The following is a 17,687-nucleotide window of genomic DNA, read 5'->3' as shown; positions in this document are numbered from 1 at the left end:
TTTGTGTTCTAAATGACAGGTTTTAATCATGAATGTCTATTTCTATCGTACTATTTTTATCTTTCATATTTCGCCTGTATATTGTAATACTTTTCAGAGTTGTTCATACTATATTTCCATGTATTTTTGTAAATGGTTAATTTTGAGTGTAATTTGTATATAACATAATATTTTTAGACATGCAAAACCAAAACGAATTTCACTGTACTAATATTTTGTTTTTTTTACAAGTGACAATAAAATATTATTCTATTCTTATTCTATAACATAAAAATAAATTTGGTCGCCAATTGGTCTCCCATCCAAGAACTGACCAGGCCCGATTTTGCTTAACTTCAGTGATCGGACAAGAACCGGTGTTATCAACGCAGTACGGTCGTAGATAAAACCACAAAATGTATGTTCAAAGAAAATATACAACAAATTTGATTTGAACCAGAAGACAAGGTCAAAAAGGGGTCATGTCTGTGAGGCGTTTACTGAGTTTTTGTTGACCTTTCCGATGATGTATTGATTGAAAGAATCCCTCATGTAGATCAAAAGTTATGATTTTTTAAAATAATAAACTTTGAATTAGTGTATCTCGTCAACTGATGACGCCATCGTGACGTAACAACTTTTGCATCATCTACTGGTTATTGTCTACCTGTGTGCAAAAATTCAATTTAAGGCAAGCTTTGCAACTATGCTTTTTCTTGCTAACAATAGACTTTTAGGGGAAGAAGAAAAACTTGAAAAAAACAAAAAAACAAAACAAGCAATGACAAAGAGTTGTTCGGGCTGTTGCCCGAACACCTAATAAGAGGTGTTCCGGGCCGTTGCCCCGAACACCTAATTATATGACAACTAGTACTCCCAAATGGTCTCCCATCCAAGTACTGACCGGGCCTGGTGTTGCTTAACTTCGGTGATTGGATGAGAACCGTACCATTTAACGTCGCATGGTCAAGATGTCATACTTTACAAATGCAAACTTTGACCTTCCGGTATGAACAGAAGGAGGGGTCATACGATTTTGGCGTTAACTTTTCAAATGTAGTCCCAGTCTTTATCTATCAGATGCCCAATTATGACTACAAAAGCTTTACAATTCAAAGACTTACGCACAGCAAACAGCAAATGTTAACTTTTTTTAACATGATGATGTCATAATGACGTAGTCAAACGGTTTTCTCTGCTATGCATATCTAACTATGTGTGAAGTTTCAAGTTCATACGATTTTGAGAAGTGTGCTTTTGTTAGAGGACAAAGGGACGGAGAGAACCTGAAGAAGTAAAAAAAACTTTAAAAACTAGACATGGAGAGTTTGTGAACAAACTCTAGGTGTTCGGTTTCCGGGAGGAAAAAACTGCTGTAAAAAGCAATTATTGCACCTTGCTTTGTTCAAAGTTTCAAGTTCATACCAGTTTGGGAAAGTTGTCTTTGTAAGAGGGCAAGGGACGCTGAGAAGAAGAAGTATGAAGAAAGAAAAAAAAGGGGGGTAAAAAAACAAATCAAAAATAGGAGGTGTTCCGGGCCGTTGCCCCGAACACCTAAAAAAAAAAAGAACAAAAATAATAGGTGTTCCGGGCCGTTGCCCCGAACAACTAATTAATAAGTGTACAATAGTCACACACTGCAGTTGTAAAGAAGACTGACACTTACCTCCTCCTGGTATAATAGCAAGTTTAGTTTCAACAAGACCCATCTTAGCTGTACTAGCTGGAAAATAAAAACACAAAAACACTGCTTCAAAATTCCACAACTCACAAAGTGAGATAACTAATGTTGACAAGTTAATTTATTTAGGCAGGCATCAATTTGAAGCCTGGACCCACCCTCTTCACATCATCACCTTTCTTGCAATGAAATCTTCGTGATTAGAGAACAGCTGTCAACGTACATTGAGAACAAAATATACAGCGACAGCAATGTGTTTACGAGTAAGAGGTTTAGATAGTATAACATATATCTGGAATGAGGTTGACATTCTACCCCCACATACATGTAATATCTTTCAACCCCGGAAATTTGAGTCATTACCAGTCAGTTAACAACTGCCCCTTTCGCATTTGTTTCTTTATTTTTTTATACATGCTGTGTTTTTTATACATACTGACAATGGAGATCACGGCAAAACCTTTTATAGAACTTAGAAAGAATCTCTCTTTTGGATTTTACTGCCTTCCCTCTCATTTATTGTGAAAAAGACTTTTGCTTACTCGTCCAGCAGACTAGTACAGGGCATTTGGAGAACGAGCAACAGCAAGGCAGCCGCTAATTTTGATTCCTGCCGGATGGTTTGATAACATATGCAAAAACCATCACCGATTAAATGGTGGACTGGAGAACCAGTCATTTGTTATTGTTTTGTTAATTTCCTTGACATCCTAGCGGCTTCACGTTGCAGACACATAACAACACCGAGTGTCATTTTGATTGCAGCAGCAAACCCAGGAACAAACTCTGTAAATACTCTTGTGCAGATAGACTGACAGTTAGACTTGACAAAACAAGTAGGACTGTTCTTCACAGTCTACGAAATGTAGTGAGAATTTGGTTAAGATCAATAATGTACATAACATTAAATTTACTCCAAGACAAACTCCCCACACATGCATATTCCGGTGACTTCAACATCTAGCAGGCGATCCGACCCCCCCCCTTGATTTTTACTTCACACTGAACGCGAAGACGACATATTTTGAAGTTATAAAATCTGCAAATCTTGAAAAATCTGGAATACGCTCATGCCTGTAGTAATCTTGAAGATAAACTTTTCTTCAAGTTCGTGCAAGTCGCCATTTTTTTCTTTTGGGCAGCACAAATTTGGTTTCCTTGCATAATTTACAAACTTAAACAGAGGAAGCAACAGCACACACCTTGAACATCTGTGATCTTTGTTGTTCACACCGCTTTCTTCACTACTTGTCATTAAATAAGAGCTGTATCAAGAAAATTTACTTGAATAGATTGAATGGGTAAGTTCAAGCATTATTATAAACTGCTCACAAAAAGTAAGGAAACTTTTTTTAATCCAGTATTATTGTTACTATTTAATACTCTCCTTTTATATGGTATATATCAATGCAAAGCTGAACTGTTCCTCTTTAAAATGATACCACATTTGCAATGATTACATGTTCCTGGACTTGGCTACATGAATAACAATGAGGCAAAGTCACAAATCAAATATGCCAAAATTACCGTTGTCTGTGAATGGTCAATAGGTAATGCTCAATAATCAAACCGATCAAGCTTTTCAGAACCATTAATGATTTGTACCAGTGATCTCATTGGACACAATTAACCCTCATCTCATGAAAAACACCTTGATGGGTATTTGCAAGACGCTATTCGACAGCCGAATGCAGTCTCGTACTTGCAGACTCTTGGACCAAATGCCATCTTTCAAGATGACAACGCTCGCCCCCATCGCGCCCGACTGGTGACTGACTACCTGAAAAATGTTGGGGTGCACCGGATGGATTGGCCCGCTAACAGACCTGAATCCCATGGAACATCTGTGAGACCAGCTTGGCCTCACTGTTCGCGCCAGAACCGACACATCAACTGTGACTGACCAAACCAGGTTCCTTAATAAAGAATGGAACACCATCCCTCAGCAGCGCATCACAAGACTTGTGTGCAGCATGGATAAGAAGGTGACAGGCTGTCATCAACGCCTTCGGATCATCCACTCGTTACTGAACTTTTTGTATCAATAAAGTGTATTAAGATCAGTAAGGTGTCTTGCTCTATATCAAAATTCTTGTCTCAATAAAGTGGATTAAGATCAGTAAGTTGTCTTGCTTGTTTGAACTAAGTGTCAAGTTGATTGTTCACACAGTAACACAAATTGCTAATTTTGGCACATTTGATTTGTGACTTTGTCTTATTCTCATTAAAGGCAGTGATAAAACCTTTCTTGGTGACGAGTAATGGGGAGAGGTTGATGGTATAAAACATTGTGAGAAACGGCTCCCTCTGAAGTGCCATAATTTTCGAGAAAGAAGTAATTTTCCACAAATTTGATTTCGAGACCTTAGATTTAGAACTTGAGGTCTCGAAATCAACCATGTAAACAATGGTAAACACACACAACTTCGTGTGACAAGGGTGTTTTTTCTTTCATTATTATCTCGCAACTTCAATGACCGATTGAGCTCAAATTTTCACAGGTTTGTTATTTTATGCATATGATGAGATACACCAACTGTGAAGGCTAGTCTTTGACAATTACCAATAGTGTCCACTGCCTTTAATGTGGTCAAGTCCAGCTACGTGTAATCATTGCAATTGTGGTATCATTTTAAAGAGGAAGAGTTCAGCTTTGCAATGATATATATACCATATACAAAGAAAGTATTAAATAATGACAAATATACAGGATTGAAATATGTTTCCTTACTTTTTGAGAGCAATTTATATTTGGTTTGCGGTGTGTACATCTACTTGCCAGGTAGAGTTTGTTCTTAGAGAACTGTCTTGCTTTATTCTACTACCGTGGAGTAGATGTTTGCAGTTCGGGAGACTTCTGAGTTCTGAAAAGACTGTCCTGCTTTTTTAACTATTACCCGGGCGGATGATATAGAAAATAGGCTGGGATTACTACTTTAGCTTATACGTAGGATCGTGATTAACTGTACTACCGCGAAGTCAGTTAAATTTGTTTCAACGTTTCGACTAGCTTGCTCTAGTCATCGTCAGGAGACTGAAGAGGTAAGAGAAGAGATAAAGGTTCAGAGGATCCAGTGTAAGTCATCAATGCTCTGATTAGTTGTGTGGTTGGCGGGTTCAGGGATATTGTGAGGGTTGGCAATAGCCTTGATTCAAGGCTGTGGTCCTATTGTGCCCTGGCCCGGTGCAGCATCGATTCGGCAACAATAACTGCACATGGTGCATACACGAACAACATACACTGTACAGCGAGAACAGTATAGTGAAGTCATGAGTACGGTCGTGTCTCAACCTCATGCGCGTGGCTCAAACAACAGCCTTGATGGGTCTGTAACTAAAAGCTGTTTTTCTTAATATTTTATTGGAAATCCAAGAAAAGCGCTTATGCAGGATGTGGGCGTTTCATTCTAGACATTGGCCACTCACAAGCGCGATTGAGTATGATGTGTTACTACTAGCAATCATGCCACGTCCATGACTGTGTGTTTTATATAGACCTTTCTTTTGTTGATTAACATACCGCCTTGGTTGGCATGGTCGGCCGAATGTAAGTAAAACACTAAATCGTAAAAACAGATGTTTAAACAATTCAACATTTTCTGCAAACTTTCAATTAAACAAAATACCTCTCACAATAAGTTGTTTTGTTCTAAACAAAATCAATACATTTTGTTACATTGTGTCCAAAAACAGCGACATTTTCTTGATATTCACTTATGGCTTTCCATAGTTTTCCAATCTGGTTTGGCAAAAACTTGTGCTGTGACGTTGCAAAAGAAAGGTCTATAGGCCTACCCTGTAGTACATGTACACGTGTCGGGAGCATGATGTATGTTAGCTATATAAGGGGTCTGTTGTACTGGTACAGGTGCCAGACAAGCCTCGCTCGGTCGGTATAAGTCGGTATGGTGTTCAACAACTTAAAAGTTTGAAGAGAGGAGGGGTCCTTTGGTCCGTTGTCTTGGGTCTCATTATAACACCAGGACTAGCATCAGAATAGCCTTGATCAAGGCTGTGTAATAGTTTCCACAGCCGCACGAATGCGATGCCCGAATGCCATGCAACTCATGTTCCGCCCCCCCCCCCCCCCCCCCGACTGTCTTTAAATAGCACACCATGCTCTCACCCAAGGAAGCACACAACCTCTCGTTTCCACAGTTCTTGTCCCACACACACGTGTGCTATTCCACACACCGCTATCGCCCACAATCCTAGCCCGTCAGCCGCCAGGCTCACAGCCTTGGCGATCTTGTACACTTCCGGGTCTTGCGGTTACGGTAATGAGTGTGCCCTACTTGTAATAAAAGGCTCTTGATTGGCCATTGGAAGAGGTCATGTTTGAATATAATGATGACGGCGCGATTCCCATTGGGGCGGTCTGTTATAAAGGTTAAAATAAAGGTCAAATTTTGTGCAGCTGATTGGACGGCTGTAAATTAATGATTCATATCCATTTCCTCTAGACCAACAATAATGGCGTGTGATTGGCTATTAAGAATGATGTATTATTCATGAAATAAATCTTTGCATATTCACTCACCCCCCCCCCCCCCCATTTTCCACGGATTTGCGAAGAAAAACAATGAAACACATAAGCCACTTGGTTTACAAGATTGTCAAGGCTGTGAGCCTGACGGCTCACGGGCTAGGATTGTGGGCAATAGCGGTGTGTGGAATAGCGGTGTGTGTGTGGGGGGCTGCGTAAATGTACAATGTACAGGCGCTGTGTGGTGCGTGAGAGAGTGCGGAGTGCTATTCTTTTTAGAGTCAGTCGGGGGACTGGTTGTATACATGTAATATCGCATTTGGGCGGCTTGGGTTTATCCTTGCTCTATGGTTTTAGCTAGAGTAATTGTCTACACAGCCTTGATCAAGGCTTGCATCAGAAGTACAATGTAATGTAGCTGGTAGATTTGTCCCTGAATTGGAAGCTGCTGTACTAAAGTGTAACATTGTAGGGTAGTAGTACGTGTATGGCAAGAGTAGGTTGAACTCATCTTGAAGCTGTTGTTCAGCCGCACGCCATCTTCTAACGTCTGGTATGCTTTCGACCCTCACATATTTTCGATCCATAACTTTGATTCCTATACCTTGAGGCACGTAAAAACATAATACGTCTACGTTAAAGACAAAATAAACAGCTGGGTTTCTTATCTCATGGAACCAAATATGGCTGGTCAGAAATGGGGAAATACAGAATGTTATGGCGTGTTTGTGCTTCAAGGGGTGGGGGTGTGGTGTACTGTCATATGCCTTACATGTACATCTCAGAATTATAACCAAGTAGCCATATCCTATCGGAAACCCATGACACCTGGATTCTTTTTGAACCTTTCTCAAACACATTTCACACACTTGATGCATGGTCTTATTTTTCCTTCTATTTCTACATCCATGCTTGATGCATTTAACACAGAGGTCACAGTCGTTTTTTCTTATGAAAGCTTCTGTAGTTGTGCTACGATGTACTGTTGCAAATTATACACCATTGATTTCCAGCATCTTACAGTAAACACCCTTTTTTTTGTTTTACTCGGGGGTAGGGAATTCTCCCTCGCCGGCCGCCAACAAAACATGGGCCCGATGGTCACAAATAATTGAACAGTTGATTTGTATTAAAACAAGTATAACCAGTCAGCCTTTCGAAGCCCACAAAACGATTTATCAAGCTAAAAGACCAGAATGCTTTAAGGTCTCACTACCTCCCACTCCATGCCTCACTGCTGGGATTTGTGACAAGTCCCCTTAGATGTGTGGCAACTACTAAGCTCAATAGTAATACAAAATTGTTTTACTGGAACTTGATACAAAGTATAACGACGCTTCACATTTTTGCTTTGTACACTGCAGGCCATTTTTGTCTTTGTACTGTATGCCGCTTCCCATTATTTTTTGCTTTTTGTACTCCATGCCCATTTCACAATTATTGACTTAGACTCCTTATGTTTGATTGAAAAAACGATGCATAGTTTTGACCTCGATCTTGTAGAACAGGTGTCCAAGAGCAACTGTTGGGTGTAAGAGGAAATATACCTGCTAGATAAAACGCCATCGCAGTTTGATAAGTATTGGCCAAAAGGGTACAATCGATGAACACCTTCTGATGCGTAGAAAAAAGAAAAAGTATAGATTACCGATAATTTAACTGTACTGTGGATAACGTGCTTAAGCTTTTCATTTTTTACTGCATTTCTTACTACAGCTTTTGCTTGTATTCAAATAGTGATCTTTTATCATTTCTTGTAAACTCAACGAGATTCCATTAAGACTAGTCGACGCTCTAGGTTTGAGATGGACTTTGCAAAAAATGTAAAAATAAATGTTAATTATTTTGGTAAAACCTATTTAAAGTTAATTTAACCGTTTATTTATTGTGGATAATAGGCTTAAGCGCTACGATCTTTTTGTGATGGTTCATTTTTTTTACAGCTTAAAATTGTCTTTATTTGAGTTTGTATTAAAATAATTGTTCTTTGATGTGTTTGTGTTGTGCTTGCATTTCAGTACATTGCTCTGCTACCTTTACAACTGTTCTGTGTAAAAGTTGAAACTAAATGTTATAAATAAATCATTTAATCATACATGTGCATAAAAGTATTTCCATAAATTTAATTAATCTCTTATCAGTACGTTAAAACTGTCTTGTTTTTGTAAACTAAATAAAATATAACATCAATTCACAAAAGATAACAAGGGTTAAAACAAATCTAAACCCAAGACAAACAAGATGTAGTTACATTAATAATAACATTAATAAAGGAACATTTATAAAGCACCTTGTGCATGGCCTCCAAGCACTTTACACAATATTAAAAGATTTAAATTTTATTGAAGCCTTTGCCCATTATTAGTCGAGTAAATTCATCATAGTAGGCCTGGACGATATGACGATAATATCGTCACGATACGATATTGAAAACAATATCGCCAATATCGATGTTGGTTTTGAATTTATCGAAATATCGTCTCAAAACGATATTTTTTTTCATAGACGATATCTTTCAAAATATCGAGTATTTTCCTACGGATTTCTTACAATCTCACAGGTAAATAAGATTTGTTAGGGCTGATGCCCACTTTTACGACTTCGAATGAAAGTTGTGGCTGAACGCATACCTTGTAAACATCATCATATCTAGACATGGTGGTCTCTCTTTGCAGCGCTGAAGCATGACCAACGTTCTTGAACCGTTTATGTGCTGTGTGACTACCCGGAGCAGTATCTATCACCTCGATCCCACTGTTATTATGGTACTTTATTATTAGGGGATGCATGAACTGAGTGCTGCCGTGGCCAAGCGTGGGTGCAAAGCTGCAGGGGAATTTCCCTTGGCCAGAAACACCACGTAGCAGTATCCATCACCTCAATCCCACGGTTATTCTTATAAGTTATTATTAGGGGATGAATGAACCAAGTGTTTCCGTGCCCACAAGTGGGTGCAAAGCTGTAGGGGAAATTCCCTTGACCAGAAATCACCACGTTGTCGTCAGGAAATGTCGGACGCACTGAAAATGCGGGTTCATCTACTTGCCGTCAACTCAATGTCAACTTGCTAGGTGCCGTAAACTCACCATCAAAACCTCCAGTAATATATTTAAAATCCACAAAAGAGTCATAGAAATGTAAAGTATTAACCAAAAGAGAATTTTTACTAGTTTTTGGTTACATTTTGGTAATAAAATGAGGGGGTTTTTTAACCTGAAAAAAATTATCTTGAGGCGGCAAAAGCCGTCGGCCGCCATCTTGCTTCTTCACAGGGCTTGTATTGTACATCATGGACAACAGAGGGCGCTTTCCTGCATTTGGAACTGTTTTGGCCATACAGCTATATAAAATAGCATCGGTCGTGTTGACGGTGAGTTGACCAACACAAGCGAATCGATTGTGAATATCCATGCACAGCTAAAGTGATGATCGTGAACGCATTGGAATAAAAATAGCGGCACCAGGTTTTTCCTCCATGGGTTTTTAGAGATCGCAACACTCCAATCGATTGAGGTACAAATATGATTTAATTGCTTAAGAGCCAGTGATGTAAAACAAAAAAATATTACGTTTTCTGTTTCATGGAATATGGATGTAATGTTAATGCAGTAATTTTCATCAAGGCGGTTTGAATAAAATTTATCTAATTTACACAGTCCATTTTTTTTTTTATTTTTTTTTTTTTTACATAACAGTCATGTTTTGTTTGTCTTGTCTTCGTCCTTGCGGTAAAACTGTTTTTAGCGTGCGATTGAGCCATTGTTGTCCCCTTCTGAAGGGTACTTTCAATTTTCAAAAATCTTCACGATATATCGTCATATCGGCGATATTTACCTGACGATACATCGCCAGTCAAAATTTTCGATATCGTCCAGGGCTACATCATACATGTAGTAAAACAAAAACTACATTCACAAGTTTGACTTTTAGGAAATGTTTTGGAAAAGTACACTACTGCTTTGCAGAGAATGATTGACATCTGTGAGCAATTATAGCGTGTCGTTTTGCGCGATTACATGCAGGACCGGGTGTCAAAGGGTAAAATAACGAGTGCGCTCGTTAAAACTCGTTCTCGCTCGTTATACTCGCATTTTTTTTTTACCTACCTTTAGGGTATGTTCAGACGTGGGGTTAAACTAGTCCTTAATCCGAGCACCGCAAGTGTCCAAAAGATAAAAATGACTTGGTCCAAAAATGGCTTGCGTTCACACAGTGAGTTTATTCTGGTCAAGCGGACGATCCAGCCCCAGGAAAGAGCATCGGCCATGACATTCTCCTTCCCTGGGATGTATACTGCCGACAGGGCAACCCCCTGCTGCATGCAACAGTGGATTAGGTCCCAGGCTAGTGCACACAGCCGGGCCGACCGGGTGCCCCCTGGTGATTGATATACGCTACCACTAGCGTTATCGGAGCGCACCAGGACGGCCTGCCCCCACTAACTGTGCCCAGAAGTGCTGAAGGGCATTTCGGACCACCAGCATTTCCAGGATGTTGATGTGGGTTGAGTGGTGTTCCGTGCCCCACACCCCCGCTATCTGGCAGGGGTCTGGGGTCGAGGGTCGCCGCCCAATCGTACAGAGACGCGTTGATGACGACGGTCGCCAACAGTCAGGGCGGGCGGAACATTTGACCACGTGTAAGGTTGGCGTCCTCCACCCACCATTGGAGGTGGGGGTTTAGCCAAAGCGTGGTAGGCACCGGTAGGTTGACTAAATGACAGCTGGGTCAGAAGTAGGAGAGGAGATGGAGCTGGATAGGCCTCAACCTCAGTCTGCAAAAATCGATCGTATCTACCATGCTTGCCATCAGGCCCAGTAATCTGAGCCAAGCCACCGCTGGCGCCACCATAGCCTGAAGGAAAAGGGCCACACACTGACGCAGGTTCTGTACCCGTTGAAGCCCCCTTTGAAGGTCGAGAGCCGCACCGAGAAAGGTGGGCACCTGAGAATGGATCGGGTGCGATTTCTCTGTGTTTACCAGGAACCCCAGGCTGGACGTGAGGCACCAAGTAATCATCAGCGCCGCGTCCGTTGCCTCCAGCGATCAGCCCACGATTAGTCAATCGCCGAGGTATTGGGAAATCAGCAGTCCTCGCCTCCATGTGCTGCCCCGATCGCCCACACCATGAGGGTGAAAACCCGAGGGGAGGTGGACAGACCAAAGGGGAGCACCACAAATTCGTATAGCATTCCGTTGTAGAGGAAGCGCATAAATTTGCGGCGTTCGGCCCTGATGGGAATGTGAAGGTTAGTGTCCCGAAAGTCCAAGCTCGCCCCCCACGCAGGTGTATCGATTGATTCAAGGATTGCCCACAGTGTTTCTACGGAAACACTTTGGGCGGATAAATCGGTTTAGGGGCTTCAAATTTAGGATCGGCCTCCAAGTGTCAGCCTCCTTCTTGGGCACTAAGAAGAAAGTGGACATGAACCCCATCCGCGTCCCTTGGTCGGGGACAACGCTCACCGCCCGCTTGAGGAGAAGGGAAATGATCTCCCCTTCGAGGGCATGGCGCTTGAGAGGGCCGGACGGGATGGGCGTTGGCCGAGTCAGCATGAGCGGAGGGCTGCGGTGTCTTGAGGTTGATCTTGTCAGTTGCCTTAAGGCGTCTGGTCTTGGCCTTCATAGATTCTTGGAACTGCCCCGAAAAAAGGTCCTGTCCCTTTAGGGGGAGCGCATCAAACCGCTTGTGTGCCCCTACGGATGGAAGGAACAGTGCATCTAGGACGTTCGCCCTACGGGCAGAAGTCGCTAGGGTGGAGACTCTTGGAAATTGGTTGAGGACGGTGCACAGCCCGTGTTCCAGACAATGGAGGGCCGCCACCATCATATCAGCCGGGATCGCCAAATCCTCATCGACAGCCAGCATGAGTCATGTTGCTCTACATCCCAATCAGAGACAAAGGACCCTGAAGGGTGTATGCTGATCCCTGTCTGGGATTGTGCTGGTGCACCCGTGCGTGACCGCACACCACTCTGTTCCAAGACACCCCATGCAACCTCCTGTGCCGTGGTTGTGGGACGGTGGCTGGGAGTGGAGGCCGGTGCCTGGCTGACTGTGTACGGCAGGACGCCCCGATCCGAGTGCACCCAGCCATGACAGGAGTGACCAGGAATGCGTCCCGGGATAGCGGTTCGCTAACCCGATGACGTTTCCTAAGGGCGTCAGGCAAAGACTCGTCAGATGACTGCAAATGACGGTCCTTTCTAGGCTTCTGCCTCTTATTAGATACCCAGCCAAAGGACGAATCCGAGGCCTTCTCAGAGAAAGCCTGAGTTACAGGGAAACCCGAGCAACGGGTGAAACCCGAAGACGAGGGCGGGCCCTGTGAGTGGGGTATTCCGAGGGAATCCCAGGTACCCGGCTCTGCACCATTAATCCTCTTCCCCATGGCTAGCGCCCCACAGCCTATGGCATGGGCGGGTGCCGTTCGGGTTGGATAACCTCGTAAAAGACCGTCACCGACCGTCGTGGGGAAATCCACGTGGTCTGTGCAGGCCGGGTACTCTGAGCCGTGTGGAGGGGGGATGCCCTCCGGCTTCAGAGACCCCGAGGCGGTGCTGGGAGAGCGGGCGGTGCGCTCCGGAATGGAGCCACCCTTTGCCCTGCCTCTCTTGGTCAGTACCCTGGCACCGGTTTTCTTGGCCTTGCCAGGAAGAGGGGGAGTGGGAAGGATCCCCTCTTTGATCGTTGGGTCCACCAGCCGACGCAGCCGGGCTACGGAGTGTCGCGGGCGCAGCCCTCCGAGAGCTCTGACTGTCCCCGGGTAACGGACGCAACCCCAGTATCAACAGTCGAAGCCCTCCCCAATTTCTTTACACTACTAATAATTTAACTCAAAGAAATCAAACTATTTTTTTTCTCAAACTCTCTACAACAACAATCTATTACACTACAACTTCTAGTCTTTATAAAAGCTCTCAGCAAAGGATAAGGCGTTTTTATTTCATCACAAAAACAGTGAACTGTTGGACACAGATCTTTCACGTCCTTACCCACTCGTGGCTAAGAGAAAAGAGGACGACTCCGTGGCAGGCATGTCGCGGGGCATTGAGGGTAGGACAGTGGAGGGCGCTATTGTGTGTTTGTGAAAGTATTAGCATTCTTGCCTCGCGGCATAGGGAATATGCAAATTAGTAATTCGACTCTACCGGTAAGTAGAGTGAAGTAGACTTTTAAACTTTTTAAAAATAAAATCAGGAAAGTAGGGAAAAATCGCAAGCAAACTGGATTTTTAGGGTCTTAAAAACTCAGAAACCGGGACTGTCCCTGGAAAATTTGACAGGTTGGCAGGTCTACATTCTCATTTGATAGTCCTGATAGATCAAAAACAATATCAACCTACTTAATTGTCTCACATGACAAGAGAAGACTAGAGATAATCGATACTATACAGTGCACCATTAACCCACCTGCTAATCTGATATCACAAGAAAAGGCAAGTTCAAGTCCTCCTCCAAGTGCAGTTCCATCAATGGCAGCAATGACAGGCATCGGCATTTCCCCCAAATCAGTTATTAGTTGACGTGCACTGCTGACAAATGGAGCAACCTCACTTTGTTTCATTTTAGCACGTTCTTTCAGATCAGCCCCTAGAGTAACAAACAAGGAGACTATGATTCAGCTTAATAGGAAGTTAATTTGTTTTCCTCTTTCTGTTAATCAAGTGAAATTGCAAACATTAAAAATTTCCTCACAGAGCAGACAGTGCATTGGAATAGTTTCCCTGACATTACTCATTTAAGTCACACAAGTAAGCCTTGCCAAGGGCTAAACAAATTACCATTTTCTGCTAACCCTAATAATAATAATAATCATCATAAGGACAATTTATATTGCGCATGTATCCACCGAACAAGGTGCTCAAAGCGCATGTCAATGTTGAACAAGCATTTTTAATTCAATGACTATGAGGCAGGCATGATACTTCATGGAGGCAACAAAGGCGATTGCCTCAATTACCCCTGGCCATTGCATCAGTGCCCTTAAAGTGCTCCAGTAGAAATTCACCAGAACAAATGCCTTGGTGCCCTTGCCCCTTCAAAAACGAAACATACAGGCCTGATGGGGAGTTTGAGTAAATACGAAAAACCGTGACCTCAAGTTGACCTCTACTTCCGGGTCAACCCAAAGTGTGGCAATATCCATTTTCAAACTGTTTTTCAGTTATAGAAGAGTTTGTGGTAACACCATGTAATAACAATCTCTAAATGAGTTTTTTCAATTATAGACTCCTTGGGTATTTTAGCTCATAATCCAAGCAAAAGAACACGGAACAGCTTTGTGTTTGTTCACAAACACCTAATGTCTAGTTTTACATGTTCTTTCGTGGTAAAATGTGCAATCGGTTACCTTCCTGAAAGGCAAGCTGAACTTGTATAATTATTAAACAGCTTCTGAACCGTGTACTTGAAGTTCAGTTCATGTTGGTACACGTATTTACTCAAACTCCCCATCAGGGATTGGAGATTAATTTTGAAAAACCGTGACCTCAAGTTGACCTCTACTTCCGGGTCAACCCAAAGTGTGGCAATATCGATTTTCAAACTGTTTTTCAGTTATAGAAGAGTTTGTGGTAACACCATGTAATAACAATCTCTAAATGAGTTGGGGTGGTTCTGTTTTCAGTTAGAGGATCCTTGGGCATTGGAGATTAGCCTTAGGTTACCATGACCCCATGTCGACCTCTACTTCCGGGTCAACCGGAAGTGGCATCATAACTCACGGTTTTTCAAAATTAATCTCCAATCCCTCAGGAGTCTTTAACTACAAACAGTCTAAAAAACGGCAGTGTACTTCTTGAGATATGGTGCTACAAAGATTTCCCAATTAAATATGCAAATATGGGTCACGTGGTTAATTAATTAAGATTTTTAACATTTTTTTGGGGTCGGTGGTTTGATGTTTGATCTAGTACGATTTGATTTCACAGAACTCTTAACCACTAAACTCTGCGCTTACGATCACCATTTTCTGCTTACTGTGTTTTTCAAACATCATCGTGCCATGCATGCACACATGTTATGTTGGGCTAACAATTGAGAAAAAGAAAAGGCAACACTATCGATACAAAGATAAGAATCTAACTTTAATATTACAAAAAGAAATATTTTTTAGTTTTTGGGGGAAAAAAAATTTGTTATCGCACGAAGATTCGAACTCGCAGGTATCTAAGTAATAAGCACGACTGATAACCACTAGGCTATAAGCAAAGATTATACAGCGCCGCAAGGCGCAAGATGCGGAACTCGGGCTGAAATGTGAAATCCCACTGGACGCCATTTCGGCAAGTAACTCTTTTGATACAACAATAGATCAGTGCAGTACAATGACCATTCCTATCAATGGGAAACAAAGCATTCACTTGCTGAAATGGCGCCCATGCGTATTTCACATTCCAACAATAGATAAAGCTTCAGTTCCGCATCTTGCGCCTTGCGGCGCTTTATAATCTTTGGCTATAAGGGCCAATGCACGATTCGAGTATCTATATCAACATGTATCTATATCAACAGAGGGGATTATGATCCAGCGAAATAATTCTCGTTTTGTGATTTTGCGAACATTGTCACTAAATATGAACTGCTAACGCCTATAACTATTAAGTAGGGTTGAAATGTAGCATTAACTGCATTTAGGGGTTTTTGACGACGTCGTGGTCGTCATCAAAAGTCCATATTTCTCGGAGTCTAAATTTGACATTTTTTTCACTCATTTCACAAAAACTATAACACCACAACAAGAAATGTTTTAAGGGAAGCTTTCAACTGTCATTATCTTCAAACTGTTTAAGTTTAGTGTACATCTTTGGACACGATGGTGTGTCATCGTCGTTGAAAACCCCTATTTAATTACGCACGTTCATTTGAACGAAAACCTAAAACCTTCGTACTTTGTACAAGCGTAAACTAATGGGCCTTGAAGCCGGTTAGAAAGTAATATGTCCTGAACGATGGTAGGAAAACAGAATTAGTAGACACCTCTCAAGAAGTCAGAACTCATGATAGGTACATACTGAATTGCATTTACCATAGAGAATTGAACAATAACATGGAAGCGACTGCATCCAGTTATATTCAAATGTGTAATCTCATCTCAAGAAGTCACCACTCATAAAAGGTACATACTGTATGGCATTTACCAAATAGAATATTTAACAATAACATGGAAGCGACTGCAACCAGTTATGTTCAAATGAAGATTACGTGGCTAATTAATTAAGATTTTTAATTTTGTTTACATGTTCTAAGCTTCAATTTGGTATATGATTTCACTGTTTTAAAGTTATGGTCTAGGAGATTAGGTTTAAAGAAAAAAACATGTGCAATTGCTATGGGTTTTAGGCGGAAACAAAGAATAAGAAAAAAAATTAAAATCTTGACAGAAACAATACTGTTCTGACGGTAGGTCAGAATATCTAATTAGCTATATAACTGCCCTTCAGGTAATACATTTACCCTGATAGAATGTAAAGGCATGTGGTGATCATTTTATCCTCTTGAGATAAATAAACAAGTCATTAAAAGAAACATACCTGCGGAAAAGATTCCTGCAACATCACTCCTGACAATAACTACTCTTGCATTTTTGTCAAAGGTCACAGTAGATACTGCTTCGGAAAGCTGTTTAAAAACATAACACATGAAACATAAAGACTAGGATATAACACATGAAACATAAAGACTAGGATATCAAAACATAAAGACTAGGATATCAAAATTAAGAAAGCTGTTACTGTTACTGTTACTGTTACTGTTACTGTTACTGTTACTGATAATTGGGTAGAAAAAGGGCTGTCAGGAAAATTTTAGTAAACCTAAATATGTACAATTATTTAGAGGTATTAAGAGGTAAAAAATAATTTCTTGAAAAATGACCTTTGAGATAGTAAAATGGTCCATTTGTCAAAGAAGATGCCTTATAAAGTCCCTCTGACCTCTCTTTTTAAAACAAGTACTTACCAACTTGACAAGGTTTTTGCTAAATGAATTCTTTGCTGCTGGTCTATTCAATGCAAACACAACAATACCTGAAAAGTAAAAATTGAAGAAGAGTTTAAACTTAAATGAACATTACAGAATTGGTTTTGCCAGCGAAAAAAAGCTGCTGGCAGTGTAAGCACTTTATGTAATCCACCATATTCATAAACTGATAAACCTGTAGAAGTTTGAGATGGATCGGCCATCTCGGTCACGAGAGAATAGTGAGAAAGTGATTACAAATTTTGCATTGCATCGATGCCAAAACAAAAACTAATAAAACGCTCATTGAGCGATGATCTCCAAACGCGAAATAAGATTATTTATTTCTCATCAACTATGACATTTCAGACAGAAATATTTCAAGGGATGTTTCTACTATCATCATCAGTAGACCGTGTAAGTTTTATGTAAATCTGTGATCTTCACAATGTTTGTTTCTTACCAGTTCTGTAACGCTCCTTTGAGAGTGATTGGTGTTCACATACATTTACCATGGTCATTCTGACAAGGTAATTTGGGAACATACAGTTTTAAGGCCACTTAAGTCAGTCGTCAAAT

General features: G+C 41.3%; 2 protein-coding genes across 2 annotated transcripts in view; both read right to left on the bottom strand.

The window, feature by feature from the left end:
- The window catches only part of LOC139954245 (U6 snRNA-associated Sm-like protein LSm3), a 514,674-nt gene that overhangs the window by 428,291 nt on the left and 68,696 nt on the right, over window positions 1-17,687 (bottom strand). The gene's annotated exons all lie outside the window — the stretch shown is intronic.
- The window catches only part of LOC139954240 (methylglutaconyl-CoA hydratase, mitochondrial-like), a 70,234-nt gene that overhangs the window by 28,856 nt on the left and 23,691 nt on the right, over window positions 1-17,687 (bottom strand). Inside the window, exons 2-5 of the mRNA XM_071953960.1 lie at window positions 17,109-17,176; window positions 16,682-16,769; window positions 13,560-13,739; window positions 1,646-1,702 (exon numbers count right to left, since the gene is read on the bottom strand). Coding sequence (XP_071810061.1) covers window positions 1,646-1,702; window positions 13,560-13,739; window positions 16,682-16,769; window positions 17,109-17,176 — 393 coding nt within the window. The remainder of the gene's footprint in view (window positions 1-1,645; window positions 1,703-13,559; window positions 13,740-16,681; window positions 16,770-17,108; window positions 17,177-17,687) is intronic.

Source organism: Asterias amurensis, chromosome 2 (genome assembly GCF_032118995.1).
Source record: "Asterias amurensis chromosome 2, ASM3211899v1".
Lineage (NCBI taxonomy): Eukaryota > Metazoa > Echinodermata > Asteroidea > Forcipulatida > Asteriidae > Asterias > Asterias amurensis.
This window is presented reverse-complemented; position numbering and strand designations above follow the sequence as displayed.